The sequence below is a fragment of the Alligator sinensis genome, unplaced genomic scaffold (genome assembly GCF_000455745.1).
Source record: "Alligator sinensis unplaced genomic scaffold, ASM45574v1 scaffold1322_1, whole genome shotgun sequence".
NCBI lineage: Eukaryota > Metazoa > Chordata > Crocodylia > Alligatoridae > Alligator > Alligator sinensis.
Window position 1 is genome coordinate 1,498,282 of NW_005842116.1, and position 15,821 is coordinate 1,514,102.

The 15,821-nt window shown below is 44.3% G+C and overlaps 1 protein-coding gene across 2 annotated transcripts in view; it reads left to right on the top strand.

The window, feature by feature from the left end:
* DSTYK (dual serine/threonine and tyrosine protein kinase) overlaps positions 1 to 15,613 on the top strand; it is a 35,971-nt gene extending 20,358 nt beyond the window's left edge. The window contains exons 4-13 of one of the 2 annotated variants that reach the window (XM_025205450.1): positions 2,372 to 2,604; positions 3,082 to 3,165; positions 4,249 to 4,425; positions 4,717 to 4,846; positions 5,819 to 5,975; positions 6,736 to 6,868; positions 8,506 to 8,619; positions 9,152 to 9,266; positions 10,629 to 10,763; positions 11,166 to 15,613. In XM_025205450.1, the coding sequence (XP_025061235.1) occupies positions 2,372 to 2,604; positions 3,082 to 3,165; positions 4,249 to 4,425; positions 4,717 to 4,846; positions 5,819 to 5,975; positions 6,736 to 6,868; positions 8,506 to 8,619; positions 9,152 to 9,266; positions 10,629 to 10,763; positions 11,166 to 11,353 (1,466 nt within the window). In that variant the 3' untranslated portion in view covers positions 11,354 to 15,613. The remainder of the gene's footprint in view (positions 1 to 2,371; positions 2,605 to 3,081; positions 3,166 to 4,248; positions 4,426 to 4,716; positions 4,847 to 5,818; positions 5,976 to 6,735; positions 6,869 to 8,505; positions 8,620 to 9,151; positions 9,267 to 10,628; positions 10,764 to 11,165) is intronic. The other variant, XM_025205451.1, reaches the window with a different exon arrangement.
* Positions 15,614 to 15,821: the final 208 nt, after the last annotated feature.

Sequence of the window (15,821 nt, forward strand, 5' to 3'; positions counted from 1 at the left end):
TTCCAGGCCATAAGCTTAAAGAAAATAATTTTGCTGCCTTTCATGTTGCAATTGTAGAGTGCTCTTAGGGAAGGGGTGGGCAGCTTGCAGGCCGGATGTGGCTTGCCAACTGACTCTTGGACCTGGCCCACAGTGTTCCACATGAGCCCGAGCTCCACCTAGGGCACCCCAGGCTGCTCTCCCGCCAGCCCTGGCCAGCATGCACCGCTTCCCTGTGCGGCTACTGCTGGCAGCCACATGGGGTGCTGCTTGGCTTCCCCTGCCTCCAGGGGCAGCTCCTTCTGCCCCCGCTGCACTGCTCCAGGTAGGGGGGAAGCTGCAGCTGTGTGGCTCCTGCCCCAGCACATACTGTTCCAGCTCCCGGCCATCTTCCACGCACTTTGCCTGCCTGGTGCAATGAGCAGCTACCTGTGGGTGAAAGGCAGCTGGAGCCCCGTGTGCTGGGGCAGGAGCTACCCTACTGTGGCTTCCTGCATGAAGTGGCGCAGCAGAGGCAGAAGGAGGAGGAGCTGTTGGAGGCAGGGGGAGCCAAGCAGGACAAGGGTGGCTGCAGCCGCACCAGGAGCAGCCCTGCAGGGAAGTTCTGTACACTGGTTGGGGCCAGCAGGCAGGAGCAGGTGAGGCTCAGCCCTACGCAGAGCACCGCGAGGTGGGGTGGACTGCACCTGCACGGTCTGGGTGAGCTCTGCTGCATGCACCTCCTGCCTTTAGCCCTGGTCATATCGCGAGACTTAGTGCCTGAAACTCCCCCCTCCCCTCCCTGTGGCCAAAATGATTGCCCAACTCGGTCTTGGGGGATATCCAAGATGCCAAGGAGTTCTAAAACCTGGAAAAAAATGCACCCAGTGCTCTGGGGTGTGGGAATATCTTCTGCTAAGCACTAATGAATTAAATTTGTGAAACAGCATCATCTAATATTTTGCCTATGTAGTCTGATTGCTGTTAGAATTGCCCTGTGGCTGGAGTGTGTGGTGCAATGTCTCATTTATTTCAAGTACAGTCATGGTAACAAAGAGCCTGTCTTGTCTTTAACTGTTGTGCTAGCTTGAATTGGTTTTTAATTGCGTTGCAAAATGCTAATAGCACCACAAATGTTAGCTGTACTGAATAGCTGAGTACAACTCCATTATTGGCTTGGGTGTTGCAGCACTTGAGTTTCAGCCCATAGTCCCCTGATGGGCCAGAAAGATGGCTCAAAGAGCTACTTCTCTCCCACTAGAGATCCTGTGGGTGTAGGTGTAACCCAACTCCTGCAGTTAACACTGCAACGAAGCCAAGTCCTTAGTGACTGCCTGCTTCAGTCTTGGAGCTCAGCCTTCTCAAGGGTGTAAAACAAAGCGTGGTAGCTTGTTGACTGTAGCGGCTGTTAAGTATCTGCTATGGGAAAGATGGAGGCTCAATAGGGGGTTTTAATGATGACCTAGGCTTCTGGATTAGTCTTAAATCAGACTCTCCTGAACTTTGTATTTCAATACAGGGCTCTAGCATGAGCTCAAAGTACTATGTTGTTACTATGAAAACTACCCATTGTGCATGCAAAAATAAACTTACTACCTTGTTAACCCTTGTTCGATGCAAAAATATCAAACAAGCAGCAGCAAAGGCTTCAGAGGCATTGAAGCTGGCATTGTAGAGAAACTGAAGTACTGCAGGCAAGTGGCTTGTAGCAGATCCAGCTTTTAGCAGATGAGCTGAAGGCAGACTTCTGGACAGAAGATCAGGCTGGGAAGTTGCTCAGATTTGCATTTTCATAGCAGAAGGCTGGATAGCTGTGGGCCAGCCTTATTCCTAAATATGAACGTTCATGTGCTCCAGAAAGTACAGGAAAAGGTGGACTGGAGTTTTTAAGTGTACTACCTATTATACTGAAATTTCAACTTGCTCAAGTGAAGTATAGTACTAACTTGTTACTAAAGTACCAGAAAATGAACCTGCGGTGATGGGACCATAAATTGAGGCTGGGGTTCATGAAGTTACAAGGCGGATGTAATGGCCAGAATGTACCCACCATTTAAAAAACAAACAAACCACAAAACCCCCAAAATTGCACAGAAAAGTGCTCACTACGTAGAATTTTCCTGTCCATATCTGGTTTCTTAATGGTTTGGAAATATGTTGTTGGCTGAAAAGTAAAAATAAAGCCTCTTCATCTGTCTGCTCCAGCTCTAGATTTTACTAAAAACGGGTAACGAGTTCTGCTCTGATGGTTCTCCGTTTCTCTTCCTCACACTAATCTGTCTGGGCTAATTCTGTGATTTTGCAAAACAATGCAACAGACTGACAGCTAGTGCTGGAAGTATGGTTTTGAGTTTGTCTTTTCTGTCTAAGAACAAATGTAATCTTCTTTTTTTTTGTCTTCCTCTCCTTCCAGACATTATAATTCCTGAGAACGGGGAGCCTGTTAGTTCCAAGGACATTAAATGCTGTATTAAACAAATCCAAGAATTGATCATTTCCCGGCTAAACCAAGAGGTTGCCAACAAACTGATAAGCTCTGTAGACTACTTGCGTGAAAGCTTTGTAGGGACTCTGGAGAGATGTCTGAGGAGCCTGGAGAAGTCTCAGGATGTTTCGGTTCATATCACAAGCAATTATCTCAAACAGGTATTGTCTCGGCAACCACAATATTCTGGGGGATGCTCCTTTCTTAAGCTTATGTACATTTTGACTGCTGACTTTTTGCTGCTTGAATCAGGATAAATGCTGGTCCATTAAAGTAGGCCAACTTATAGCATGGTGAAATATTTGGAAGGGAAGTGTTAGTCTTAAAGTAGGTGGATGTGGTAGCTAGAGGAGGGGCTGGAATATGGTTTTATTTCTGTCTTGGTAAACTGGCTTGTGGGGGAGTTTTCATTTCACTTCTGCCTTTGTTTCCCAACGTGTAAAATGAGAACAGTTTTTTCCCCTGTATTTCAGAGTTGAAGTGAATCCAAATGTGCACTGTTCTGGCAAGGAGACTGGTATATCCCTTGTACTGGATTTTTGTCTTTGGCAATGGCCAAATCTTGATGGACTACTGTTAACTTCCATGCATCAGAATGTGGCAAACCAGAACTCTCTGCTTTGTTTTCCTCTTTGCAGATCCTAAATGCAGCCTATCATGTTGAAGTCACTTTTCACTCTGGCTCAACAGTTACCAGGATGCTGTGGGAACAGATCAAACAGGTATGGGTATTGTCCAAATGACATAAAAATGACTTCCTAAGAAACCAGCCTTGGAGCATTGCAGTGAAGTAATGCTTACTGCTACCCTCTAGTAAACTTTACCCCTAAACACCTGTATCTGGATATAGCCACAGTTCAATGTAATTATAGCAGTGTCTTTTGGTATTGCTGTGAAAGAGAATTATTCTCAGACATGCTCATGGCTTTTAAAACGTACCTGCCTTGGTTCAGATGTCCATTTAACACTTTGCTGTAGGACAAATGTTGGGCTACAAACTATTACAGTGCTCTGCCTAGTTGATATAAAACACCCTGATTATTCTGCAGTTTTAATAATCACCTTTTGCGTTTTCTATGTTAGGAAAGCTCTTCTAGATGAAAATTCAACAAAGAACTTTCAGCATCTTCCTCAGCTTGGCTTCTAAAACAGACTAGTCCTTTCTGGTGCACAAATAATGTAATGTTTGGATTGCAAGTACTACAAGAAATTGCTTATTGAACTTTGCAGAATGTAAGACTATCAGATGCGTCTATGATGCATTCTGCAAAATATGTTTTTACCCAACAGTCAAGTAAAACCATAATCATATTATTTATATACTGCTATTAAATCATTATTAAATTTATAATATTAGAAAATTTTATTTGTCTGTTGGGTAAAAACAACACATTTAGCAGAATCTAAAAGACTGTCTGATGTGGTCCAAAAGAACTCTACATGCTTTACAAAGTTGCTTGTCACAAGTGTTCCTGAACGTAAATCTTTTAAATTGTGTTGGCAACCTACAACCCTGGGCTAGAGCCTGCCAGTGGAGGTGGCGCTTTAGTGGGAGGTGCTTCCCCTACACCTGTGTGGGGAGAAGCAGCAACCAGGCCCTAGCCCCTGCCCAACTCTGACTTGAGGTGGGTCTCTCTTCTGGCAACCTGAAAAACTTGCTGACTGCTGCCACAAGTGTTCTCTGCATGTAGCGCACAAGATCATTCTTCTGAATGGCAAGTAGGTGGTGCCTTGAGGGGTAGGATTTGATCTGTCCCGTCTGTAAGGGTAGCACTTCACTTACTCCTCCTCCCTGTTTTTTATAGATTATTCAGCGGATTACATGGGTGAGCCCACCTGCCATCACCACAGAGTGGAAGAGGAAAATAGCTCAAGATGCTATTGAGAGTCTCAGTGCTTCCAAGCTGGCCAAGAGTATCTGCAGTCAATTTCGGACCAGGCTAAACAGCTCTCACGAAGCTTTTGCAGCCTCTTTGCGCCAGGTGGGTTTGTGGGGCTGTGTAAAGGGGAAACCTGTTTTCTTTGTGCCAACGCTCTGCGCAGTCGTTAGAGCCGAGGAAGCTAAAAGGCTGTCTGCAGACTTGCACAGTGTAGCCTGCTGCTTCCTTCTTAAGATTTGGCCTGCAGGCACTCCAAAATGAGGCGAGTACCCGGATTTGGAACAGGTCCTGCATGTTGCATTTTTTCCCCCCACAAAGGATTAATAGGACTAAGTAATGTCATGCACGAACAAGTCCCGAGTGTGTGACCTTTTGGCCTTCTGTCTTTTATAGCTAGAGGCTGGCCATTCAGGCAGACTGGAGAAAACAGAAGATCTTTGGTTGAAGGTGCGGAAAGACCATGCCCCAAGACTAGCACGCCTCTCGCTCGAGAGCAGGTCCCTGCAGGATGTGTTATTACATGGTGAGCTCCAAGACTTGATCTGTTTTCTAGAGAGATCCTTTCCTGCCTTTAGAGGAACGGATCCAGGGCTTTTACTTTAGCAGTAAACGGTGTTGGCAGATGAGAACTAGTTCCAATAACTACTTCTACCTGATGCACCATGACTTAGCTTGAAGAATTGTGTAGTTGTTCCTAACAGCATATGAAAAGGAAGATATTATCCATCTAGTGCAAGATGCTTTGAGAACCCAAACACGGGGTTTGTTTGGATAGTTAACTTGTATTGGCTTAAACTGAAGAACGTGGGGGTATTGCATTCTATAGACTTCCTTTTTTTTTCCCGGGGGTATTTATATTAAACTGACTTATTTCAGTATGGTGCACACTTCAAAATCCTTACAACAAACCTTTTGAGTGTGAAGAGACTGTACTAAGACGCTAAAACTAGTATTTAGTATAAAATACCATGAAAAGTGGAGGAAGAGTTTCTATTTTTGGTAACGGGATGTGGAATACTGTACCCTTCAAACTAACGAGCTTAGTCTGATCTCATTCTGACTAACCAAAATGCTCATCTGAAGGCTGTGTGGCCTATGCGACTAGCTGAAGCAGCAAATCCTGCTGATGTTTCTATCTCAAACTAACCCCATTGGAACTAATTCATTCCCTCATCAGCAGTCTTAAACGAGACAAAGGATTGAATAAGGAATGACCCTCTGACCCCTTTGGCATCTTCAGCACTTAGTGCAAAGCATGCCGCTGCTGTATCTTTTTATGTAAAAACATACTCTTCTGCTGCTTCCAGTCCAGTTTTCAGATGAATTAACAGTCTTGGGGTTGTTCTCTCCCCCAGGATGAGCCTACCTACCTGACTCTGTACTATTCACTGGTTTGGTTTCATCTTGATACACCCTAACAGAGCCTTACATTTCTAAGGGGAGAAGATGGATATCTTTACAGCTGAACAAACTAGCGTTTTGTGTCCATCTGCAGGCAAACCAAAGCTCGGCCGCGAGCTGGGCCGAGGGCAGTATGGAGTGGTGTATTTGTGTGATACCTGGGGGGGGCATTTCCCCTGTGCACTCAAATCGGTTGTCCCTCCAGATGAGAAGCACTGGAATGATCTTGCACTTGAGTTTCACTATATGAGGTATGTACTAGCATGTTCTAATGCTGGTTTAAGTGATACTTCTTGCTGAAGCCAGAGGGACTGTAACTAGCATAGATCCTTCTCACATTCACTGACTAGTTGAGGATGCCCACCAAATGCTGGTGTTCCCAAGGGCCAGGCATGCTGTCTGCACTCTTCAAGTATAGAAAATGGCTGATGCCAAGTTCCTCCACTGTTCCTGCTCCCCTTTTTCCTTGGGGCTCACTCTTGTGCTCCCAGTGCTCCTGGCCTATCCACTTCCCAGAATAAAGAAAATCAGACTGCACATGGCATGGTAGCACACCATTCTGGCTACCTTGGCTTTGGCATTGAATATATGGGCTCTTCTTTAATTTAGTGCTACCCACTCTTTCGCTTCAGAAGCCGTCCTCTTCAGTGAACTCGGAATAACACCAATAGAACTACTTGGTGGGGAGCTTTAACTTGCCTTGAAACACTGGCTACTCCATTCCTTCAGTGTAGACAGCTGAGCCTGTTATATAACCATGTTATAACTATGTTATATAGCTCTTGTATCACTTTTTAAAATTGAGAATAACTGGAAATAGCTGGAGTTAGTTGCCATTAGATGGCACAGTCTTGGTGGTGGTTGCCTGTGCTTTTGTGATACTACTGCTTGCCAAGGGCAGGTAATGGGAGACTTTTTCCATGCAAGGAAACTAGGATGGATTTAATAAATTAGACAGGACTACTGGTCTGCAAGCTTTCTCTTGTCAGTCATGCTGAACCTTTTCTCCAGGTCTCTACCAAAGCATGAGCGGCTGGTAGACCTCCATGGATCTGTGATAGATTATGGCTATGGGGGAGGCTCCAGCATTGCTGTCCTCCTGATAATGGAGCGGTTGCACAGAGACCTGTATACAGGACTAAAGGTGAGAGGCACTAAAGCAGCTTGGGTCGTTTTAGTATTGGTGTTAATTTACTCTTTTTCTAACGCCTCAACCAGAAATCTGCAGTTGGCATGCTGGCGGAAAAGGGATTTATAGTAGTTGTCACTTGACCTCCGCCTTGTGTTGGATGGGCCACCCTCAGGGGTCCTCCTAAATATACCCCTTTTTTTTCTTTTAGGCGTATTACTGTCCGGCGTTCTTCAGAGTGTGTGCTTATTCAGCAGTACCTGAAACCGTGCTACTTGCATATGTTGTGGGAATGGCACACACTAAGTGCCCAGGGCAGGAAAAGTTATCAATTAGCTGATGGCCATTTTTCTTAAAGTGCAAGTGCTTCCCTAGCTTTGGTCTTTTCAGGGAGCCAAGAAATAAATTGAACCAGGCAGAGTGTTCTTGACTTGTGAATTTGGGCTATCAAGTGCATGGATGAGCATGCTGAGTATGGGGGGCGTTCGTACGTGGCTGAAACCATTGGTTTCTGCTGAAGGAGAATGGCACTTCCCCCTTCCCGTCCTGTTAATCGGCTGTGACTGCGGTGGCCCAGAGGAGTGCACAGTGGAGAAGGCAGATGTGCCTGGAGCTGCTCAGCTGATCCGTGGTGGGGGCAGGAAGGGAGGGGGAGGCGCATTCTCCTACTGTGGGAACCAGCCTGGAGCCCTAGGATGGCTCCAGCCATGGCAGACTGCCCCCTGCCCTGTACACAAATGTAACTCCGATCCATGGTCTAAGCTGTACTCGCACCTTGCACTTGGAATTGGCCATCCAGAGATTGACTTCTCTTTGCCCAGCACTTGAACTGCATCCAGAGTAGCATGCAACAGAATGGTGGTAAGAGACAACTTGGAGAAGGAAGCAAAGAGCAGCTGGTTGGTTTGATTAAACACACTACAACTGTCTAAACAGTAGAAGGTTGGACGGTTGTGTTGCATCAAGAAAACACAAGTTGGAGAACTCAACTTGAGTGCTCTAATGCATGTGAATAAAGAACTCAAAAGACTATATTATAGAAACGAAAGGGACTTGGGGAAGTGATCTTAACCCGTGACCTTTCTGAAGGGGGCGTCTTGTAGGGGAGGATACAGTTATGTTGCTGTAATAGTTTTGGAATGTTTTAATGTGGCTAAGGCTGCTACACTAAACTGATTGAGCTTGTATGTGTTGGCAGCGGTGGCATAATGGAAGCTGTGTCCCTTGATCTTTAACAGCTGACAGCCTGTAATGCTGTGGATCACCTCCTTTGCAGAAGTCATGTGGTCTCTTTGCTGTTGGCCCATCCATCCTTTTCATGTTGCTGCCTTCACCAGACTGTCATGCCAATTTAGCAGTAACTTCCACAAGAGTAAATAGTGGGACTATAGCAGCATGTATCATTACCAATCAAAAGAAATCAGCAGACTAGTGTAGGCAGATTTCATGTTCTGAACCCAGTGAAACTCATGTATGAAGAGATTAGCAACAAGAGCAGCTTCTGCCAAACCCATTCTGTTGCCTTCTCTAGCAGGATCTCTGTGCATGTGCAGATAGCTAGGCAGTGCTGAAAGGGAAGGGCCAGGAAATCCTACAGACAAAAGAACTGATTTGTCTGTGGGACTAACGGTCATCTTGTCTGCTTTTCTCAGGCTGGCTTAGAGTTAGAGCCACGACTGCAGATTGCCCTGGATGTAGTCGAAGGGATCCGGTTTCTTCATAGGCAGGGGCTTGTTCATCGGGACATCAAACTGAAAAATGTATTGGTAAGGGGCACCTCCTGGTATCTCTCTTCTGGTTGTTTCTTAAAGCTGCCTCTTCCCTTTGAAAGGGAACTAAAAAGTATATTGTCAATATTGGAAGCAAACAATAGAATAGCTTTGTTCACTCGGAGGCTTTCACGGGATGGGTAGTGTAAGTAGTACACTGTAAGGCTTCGGAAGCAAAAGGTAGCAGTATCCTTCTGAATGTCCCTCCCGAACGAGCATCTGCTTACAGGGAAAAGGTGAAGGGGCTTGCCTGCAGCTACAGAATCTATCCGAGCTGGGATCGGAGTGAGGACTCCTACCTCCCAGTCATGTTCTGACCCCAGCCAGCTATAGAATAGATGATGATAATCTTATGAGAAGAGGTTCTCAGTAACCAGCTAAGTATCTTAAAGCAGATGATGATCGACTCGCTTACCTAGAGAACTAACTATTCAAACGAACGTAATTTTGAAAGGCTTTTAATATTAAAAGCCAGTAATAGGCTTAAAGTATGGTTTAAAAATCACCTGATGTGTGAATGACTCCACAGCTTGACAAAAAGAACCGGGCCAAAATCACAGACCTAGGATTCTGCAAGCCTGAAGCCATGATGTCCGGCAGTATTGTGGGGACACCCATCCATATGGCCCCTGAGCTCTTCACAGGTAAGTCTGGCTTTGGTTCTGGACCTGGTTCCTAAGATGCATTGGTACGAGTCATAGAAATTGAGGGCTGGAAGGGCCCTCAAAAGGTAGTCCAACCCCCTTGCTCTGGGCAGGGACACTGCTGAAGTCAAATAATCCCAGCAAGGTGTCTGTCCAGTTTCTTCTTGAAGACTTCCAGGGCTGGGGACTGCACCACCTCCTTGGGAAGTCTGTTCCAGGTTTTGGTGAGCCTTACTGTAAAGAAGTTCTTCCTTGCATCCAACCTGAAACCATCCTCTAACAGTGGTTCCCAAACTGACAGATTGCACACCACCAGTTTAAAACAATACAACCTTAAGTACCGCCAGCAAATTTTTCAGTTCAACCTTAAGTACCACCAAAGTATACCTCCTCCCTCTCTGCTTGAAGAAAAGTAGTTGTCACTATGATTTCAATCTTTGCTTCCAGTGTGCATTTGACTTGACCTTCCTGGGTGTTTGGTCTTGCCTCTCCACTTCCTTTTAGTCTAAGGGCATGTTAATGCTGCCTCCCTGCTGTGGCCAGGGGTGCTGTTGTGAAGCTTACTCCAACCCTTGTTTGGCTTTGCTCCCCAGAATCTATGCCAGGCATTGTATCTGTATGAGAGCAGTCTGAGTGCATACTTGGAGTTCCTCTTATTGGTATGCTGTCAGGTTGCTGAAGGTGGCTATTGCCTCATCCAGGTGTGTGTCCTGCTTCATGGTGGTGCTCTACCATGCCTGACCCAGATGGTGCCCTCTCGGGGAATAATTACTGCAGCCTTCGATGAGCTTAATTTTTAACCAATTGTTTTTGAAGGGCAAATGGGTCCAGCCTTCCAAAACAAATCTTTAAAAAGGGGCCAGCAGTGTCTTTAAACTAACAAAGGGTTTTATTTATATTCAGCAGTCAAGTGAGGAGATCCAAAATTAGGTCTGGTTTCAAGGCTACTTCCTATCCACAAGGGAACCTTTCTGCGTTTTGGTCATAACAAGCTATTTCTTTACACTTTTTTCATCTGTTTCCCTGTCCAAGCCTTTTTTTACAGTAGTGCCCAGGGAGTTTAATCAGGATCACGCTACGTTAAACCTTGATCCTGCTCAGAGAGACCTTTGCTTACCTTTTTATGCATGGTGTATGCTCTGCTCCACTAGCTTTAGTGAGAATATTCAATGTAAATTTGCCTAAGTGAGTATTGTCTTTGGAGCACTGGAAGCCTTTTGCTTTTTGTCATGCCAGTGATTCAGTGCATTGCTAGCCCTGGGGCAATTTAACTTCTGCTGATGTGGGGAACCATGGCATAAATTCTCTTAGATGTCTGCTTTAATCTGCTGATCAAACATGATGTTTGCTCTCTTCCCACAGGGAAATATGATAACTCGGTGGATGTTTATGCATTTGGTATTCTGTTTTGGTACCTCTGTTCGGGACATGTGAAATTACCTGAGGCCTTTGAGAGGTGTGCGAGCAAAGATCATCTTTGGAACAATGTTAAAAGAGGTATGGATGGCTTGCAATGCTGTACAAAGGTTTTGTACGAAGTTCTCTTTATTCTCTTCCTCCTCCCCTTCCCTCTCCCCTTTTTTTCGTTAAGGTTTAAAAAATAAAAAAAAATCTGCATGGCTACTTCTGGTCTCAGTGACTTCGGAGACGTCGTAAGAACTGTTTTGCAGTTGCCTTCAGAGTGCTTCAGATGGTTCCTGATTCTGCTGCTTTTTCTATCCAAATGTGCATTAAAACAGCACTTGGGAAACAGCGTCTTCCTTGCTAAGAACAGTCTTGGGAGAAGACGGTTTCTGGTCACGTCGCTTGTACCAGAGTGGCTAGAATGAAGGAACTACTTGTCCTATTGTCTCGGCATTTCTCTGTAGTAACCAGCCCCTGTTCCCTCTCCTTATCCAGGAGTACGCCCAGAGCGCCTCCCTGTATTTGATGAGGAATGCTGGCAGCTGATGGAAGCTTGCTGGGATGGAGACCCTTCCCAGCGTCCTCTCCTGGGCATTGTCCAGCCTATGCTGCAGAGGATCATGGACAGACTCTGCAAATCCAACTCGGAGCAGTCTAACAAAGGGCTGGATGATTCTACTTGAAGGAATCCTGAGAGAGCTGTTTTATTATGGGAGGACTCTGACCCTTACTTGCAGGTGGCTTCTTAAGAAGTAGCTCTTTCTGGGTAACAGGAGTTGGGTGGGAGATGTCCACCAAAAGACTGCTCTCAAAGGTGAGAGACTTCTGGACATGCCATTTTGGGTGGTAGCCAGACAAATTCCACTCTAGTACACACTATTAATGCAAGTTACCCTGCTCTCACCCCCACTTTTATTTCAAAGATGAGTGAGTAAATAAATAAAAGATGGAGAACGTAAGCCTCTTGGACTGAAAGGGATCTCTGCTAATCCCCTCAAGACTGAAAAGAGAAGCATCTCGGGCTTCAGGTAGCAGCTGGATTGCAAGGAACTGCGGTTCTTACTTGGTGGTAGCAGATTTAAACAATTTCCATCTCTTTCCTCCCCTGTATGCTGCTAGCTGTGGTTGGCCTTTAGTCTCTCTACCAGCTTCCCTCATCTATGGAGTTTGGATGTATGGGGCAGGGATTAACTACCTTGTTGGGGGAGAGGGATTATAACAGATGAGGAGGAGTGTCTCTGTATTAGCTTCTAACACTTGGCATGTTTACATTTGACAGGATCCAAGAATCCATATCTACCTAATGGGGGAGTTTCCACTGTTACAGCAGTGAAAATACCCCGAGTCATAAGCTATTTGACAAGTTCCACTCCCCTCCTTTTCTTTGTTTTGCCGTTACCCCAAAACTTCTTTTTGTAAACTGAATTCTTGCTTATGGTAACTTTTGCTTAATAGTGGTTCTTGAAGTCTCTGAAAGGGCCTTGGTTTCTTCTACAGTCTTTTGGCAAGACAGCTGAGATCATTCAGAAAAATTGCACATGGTATTCTAGAAACACGAAAAGGTCATTAGTAACTGATGACTGCTATCCAAACCCACTGGGAAAATACCAGTTTGTGGCTTTTAACTAAAATGCTTCCCTTTGCTTTGAACCAAGTGTAAAGGCAACAACAGTTTTAAATTCTGCTATACTATTGAGAGACGTTTTAAATAAGGTTTCTTCAACCTTTTAAGTCCATTAGCTTGGTGAAAGAGTATCCAAGGGAAAACGGGTCTGTTGTTCTTCAGTGACTGCTCCTGGGTGGTTGTCAGTTCCTCTATCTCTTCACTTTGGGATTTGCAATTTGGCGGCGATTCAGCTGTTTTAGGGGCCTCATTCAGGGAGAGGGTGGCATAGGACAGGCCTCCTCCCCACTGAAATGAAGGTTTCTTCCTGAAAGCACACATGCACACACCTTTGCCACAAGGATTCATTTGCATTTCTTGGGCAAGTTTTGGTCTTTAATTTTGAAGTAGCTATGAGGGAGGGGGCTAAATTGGAGAGTGCACCTTGGTATAATATGTGAGGAAGCTGAGTAGTTGGTAGTTTGTCCCTGGACACATCTGCACCCTCCCATTGCAAGGGCTGGGAATGCAGTAGCTTCATAGGAAAGTTAGCATGCCTTGTGTAAAATCATGCAGGCATGTGAAATTATTACACCTTGCTGCTGGAATTTTACTGGGTGGTACAAAGCAAAACCTACAGCCAATAACCTGTTGCCGGTTAAACAGCTTGAACAAAGTAAAGGGATAGATAATCCTGCAGTGGTACTCAACAGCCTAGTTTAACCCTTTTTCTGTGTGCAATAAAACTGAAATAATGCTTTTAAACAAAAAAGACTGCTTTTGACTTAACTACACACAGTGGGCATTCTCTGGCCTGTGGTGGCATAAAAGCTGGATGGCTCCATACAGATTGCAGCTTCTACAGTAACTTGAACTGAAATGGGTGGCAACTGCAAACCACATACATAAAGAGAACCAATCTTTCTCAAAATAGGAATATTGCTAGAAACTTCTGTTGCTTTGGTGCATATTTATGCCACCGGTGACTTTAGCAGTATTAGTTGGATATCTGTTTACTGTGTGCTCAGGTGACTAGTAACCTTATTTTCAAACTGGGAGAGTTTTTCCAGGTCAGTCTCTTGCAGCTATAGAAGTAGTTTGTGCTTAAAAAAAATAAAAATAAAATGTAAATGTCTTGTATAGCTTCCCCCATGTGGCCACTTCATGAATCTTACCTTGTGCCTTTTTAATGCAGGCTCCCATCTCTTTCGGAGTCTCAATTCCCTAAAATTTTTCCTATATTCACAACACATAAGCCAACACTTGCCTTCCCCCTCCCACATTTTAGTATAGCCACTTCCTTGTTGGTTGCATAATTTGTCCACATCCTGACTTTTTTTTTTTTTATTTTTTCTTTGTTTGTTTCATAGCAGATATCCATGTGTGTGAATCCAAATAATGGTACCTTTTTTCATTAGAGCAAAGTAAAACCAAGTTGCATGGATAATCTCATTAAAAGCTCTGCTAGGTAATTGTGTAACCAAAGCCACTTGTATTGTTTGAGTTCAATTCCAGCAGGCTGAAAGGCAGAGTAGCTGTTAATTTTGTGTAATTTTGACAATTTAACATGGGTAGGTGCTTTTATTTCTACCCATATGAAGCCACCTTTTATAGCCTCAGAATGAGCAGATGTTAAATGTACTGTATCTTGGACACTAGATTGTAAAATGTACTTGCGAACTGTAACTTAACAGGTACTCTGGCTCTTGTATGTGGGCCCAAATCAGTGATGAGTGCCAGGGTCAGTGTCATTCCATCTTTTTTTATCCTCCCCACCCTCCCTCCCTCCCTCCCCCCTCCCATTTTATAAAAGAAAACCAACAAAAGATGGCTCAATTGCTCATTAATCCTAGGGTGCCTTTTTTTATGTGCACATTGCAAAATTCTCTTGGTGCAAAATCCAAATGATTGGAAACCAATCCATTCTACCTACTCGCTTTCATATCTGGCCCTTCTAAAGACCACAGGTGGAGATTTAAGCCTCAGAGGATTTAAATGTCTGCTAAAATGCCCTGAGGCTACCCTGAGCTGTAACGGGTGCTCCAGTATAAGCTGTTTTTTTTTTAGTCAGTAAGGTGGAAGCCCGTGATGCATAGGATACAACTTGTTTACTGAGCAGACATAGCTGCAAAGATAAAACTTTGCATTTGGAAGGTGCTAGGACATGGGTCAGCCTAGTTAAGCTACAAGGCAGCTCTTCAGCTGTTGCTCTCTTCTGGAATGTCTTTGGCCAGATGCTCCAAACACTACATGTGGTGGGATGAACTGGAAGAAAATACTTTCAATGCTGTGGAAGATTGGATCATAGCTGTCCTGGAGAACTTCTGCTTTGGCTCTTTGCTGACTGGCGGCTGCTGCTGCTGCTTACTGTGCATTGCTGGCAATTGAATCTTTATATCCTGAAGGGCTCTTTTAAGGGGTGGCTGCTGCTGGGTTGGGATAGGGTATTTTACTTGAACCTAATTCTGAAGATTTAAAGTGGACAGCTTGCAAGAACTTTATAGCTAAAATGCAAGCTGTTCCATATCCTTCACTCACTTTGATTGGTGTTGCTATCCTCTTCCTCTTGAAGGCAAGAGATGTGTTTATACGACTGTAGTTTATGTATGGAGACAAGTTCTCTCCTGGAGAAGGGAAGAGCAACCCCTTGCTATTCCTCCCAGAAGGAGTAACTGTTCTTAGCCATGTTTTCCTCTTACATTTTGTTTTTCATGTTGTGTTCTTGGGACTTGCTGATCTTGGATGTAGAACCTCTAGAAGTAACTCTTGTCTTCAAGACACTAACCTGTCCTCTCCAGGAAAAAAAAATAGGAGCCCATCAGCGTTAAACACCCTCAGGGGGCTTAAAATAGCACTACTGTTTCTTGAAAGCTTTTTAACTTCCTGTCCTCTTCATTTGGGCGTCCTCTTGAGCAAAGATTGTTCAATGGTGAAAACTTATATAATTTTGGGTCAGGGGAGCAAGTGAGAAATTGGTACTGTACAGATCCATTGTAATGCCCTTATACTTTTGTATTTTCCTTTTTATTTTAAAGGACTGATGTATATTACAGTGTTAAAACATAACAAACTTACCAAGTGTATAGGAAAAAGTGCAATAACCAGGAGAAATGAAATAATGAGCAAATTTAAATGTTTCCATGGTATTATAACTTTTTTTTTTTTCTGTAGTACTAACTAACTTCCTTTCTGTACCAGGGCCACATGTATTTTAAGAGACGCGACTGTGGGTTAAGACTTAATGTAGTGCCATTTATGACTTGTCTGTTTTATAGGTATGATATTGTCTAGAATGTGCAGAATGTCGTGCTTTTATTATAAAGATGACATTAACGTTTTATGTTTTGCCTTGTCTGGCTTTTTTTTTTCTTCCCTTCACTGCATTTACCCTTTCACCATAGTGCTCTCCTACTGACCTCCAGTAGCATACCAAGGGGGAGGGGAAGGGTGTGGGGCACCAGCCCTGGATGCCAACTAAGGAGGGGCACCAGCATTACCCTTTTTTGTGCAAGAAGCAGCCTTTTTGTGTTGCTCTCTCGCAAGGTTTA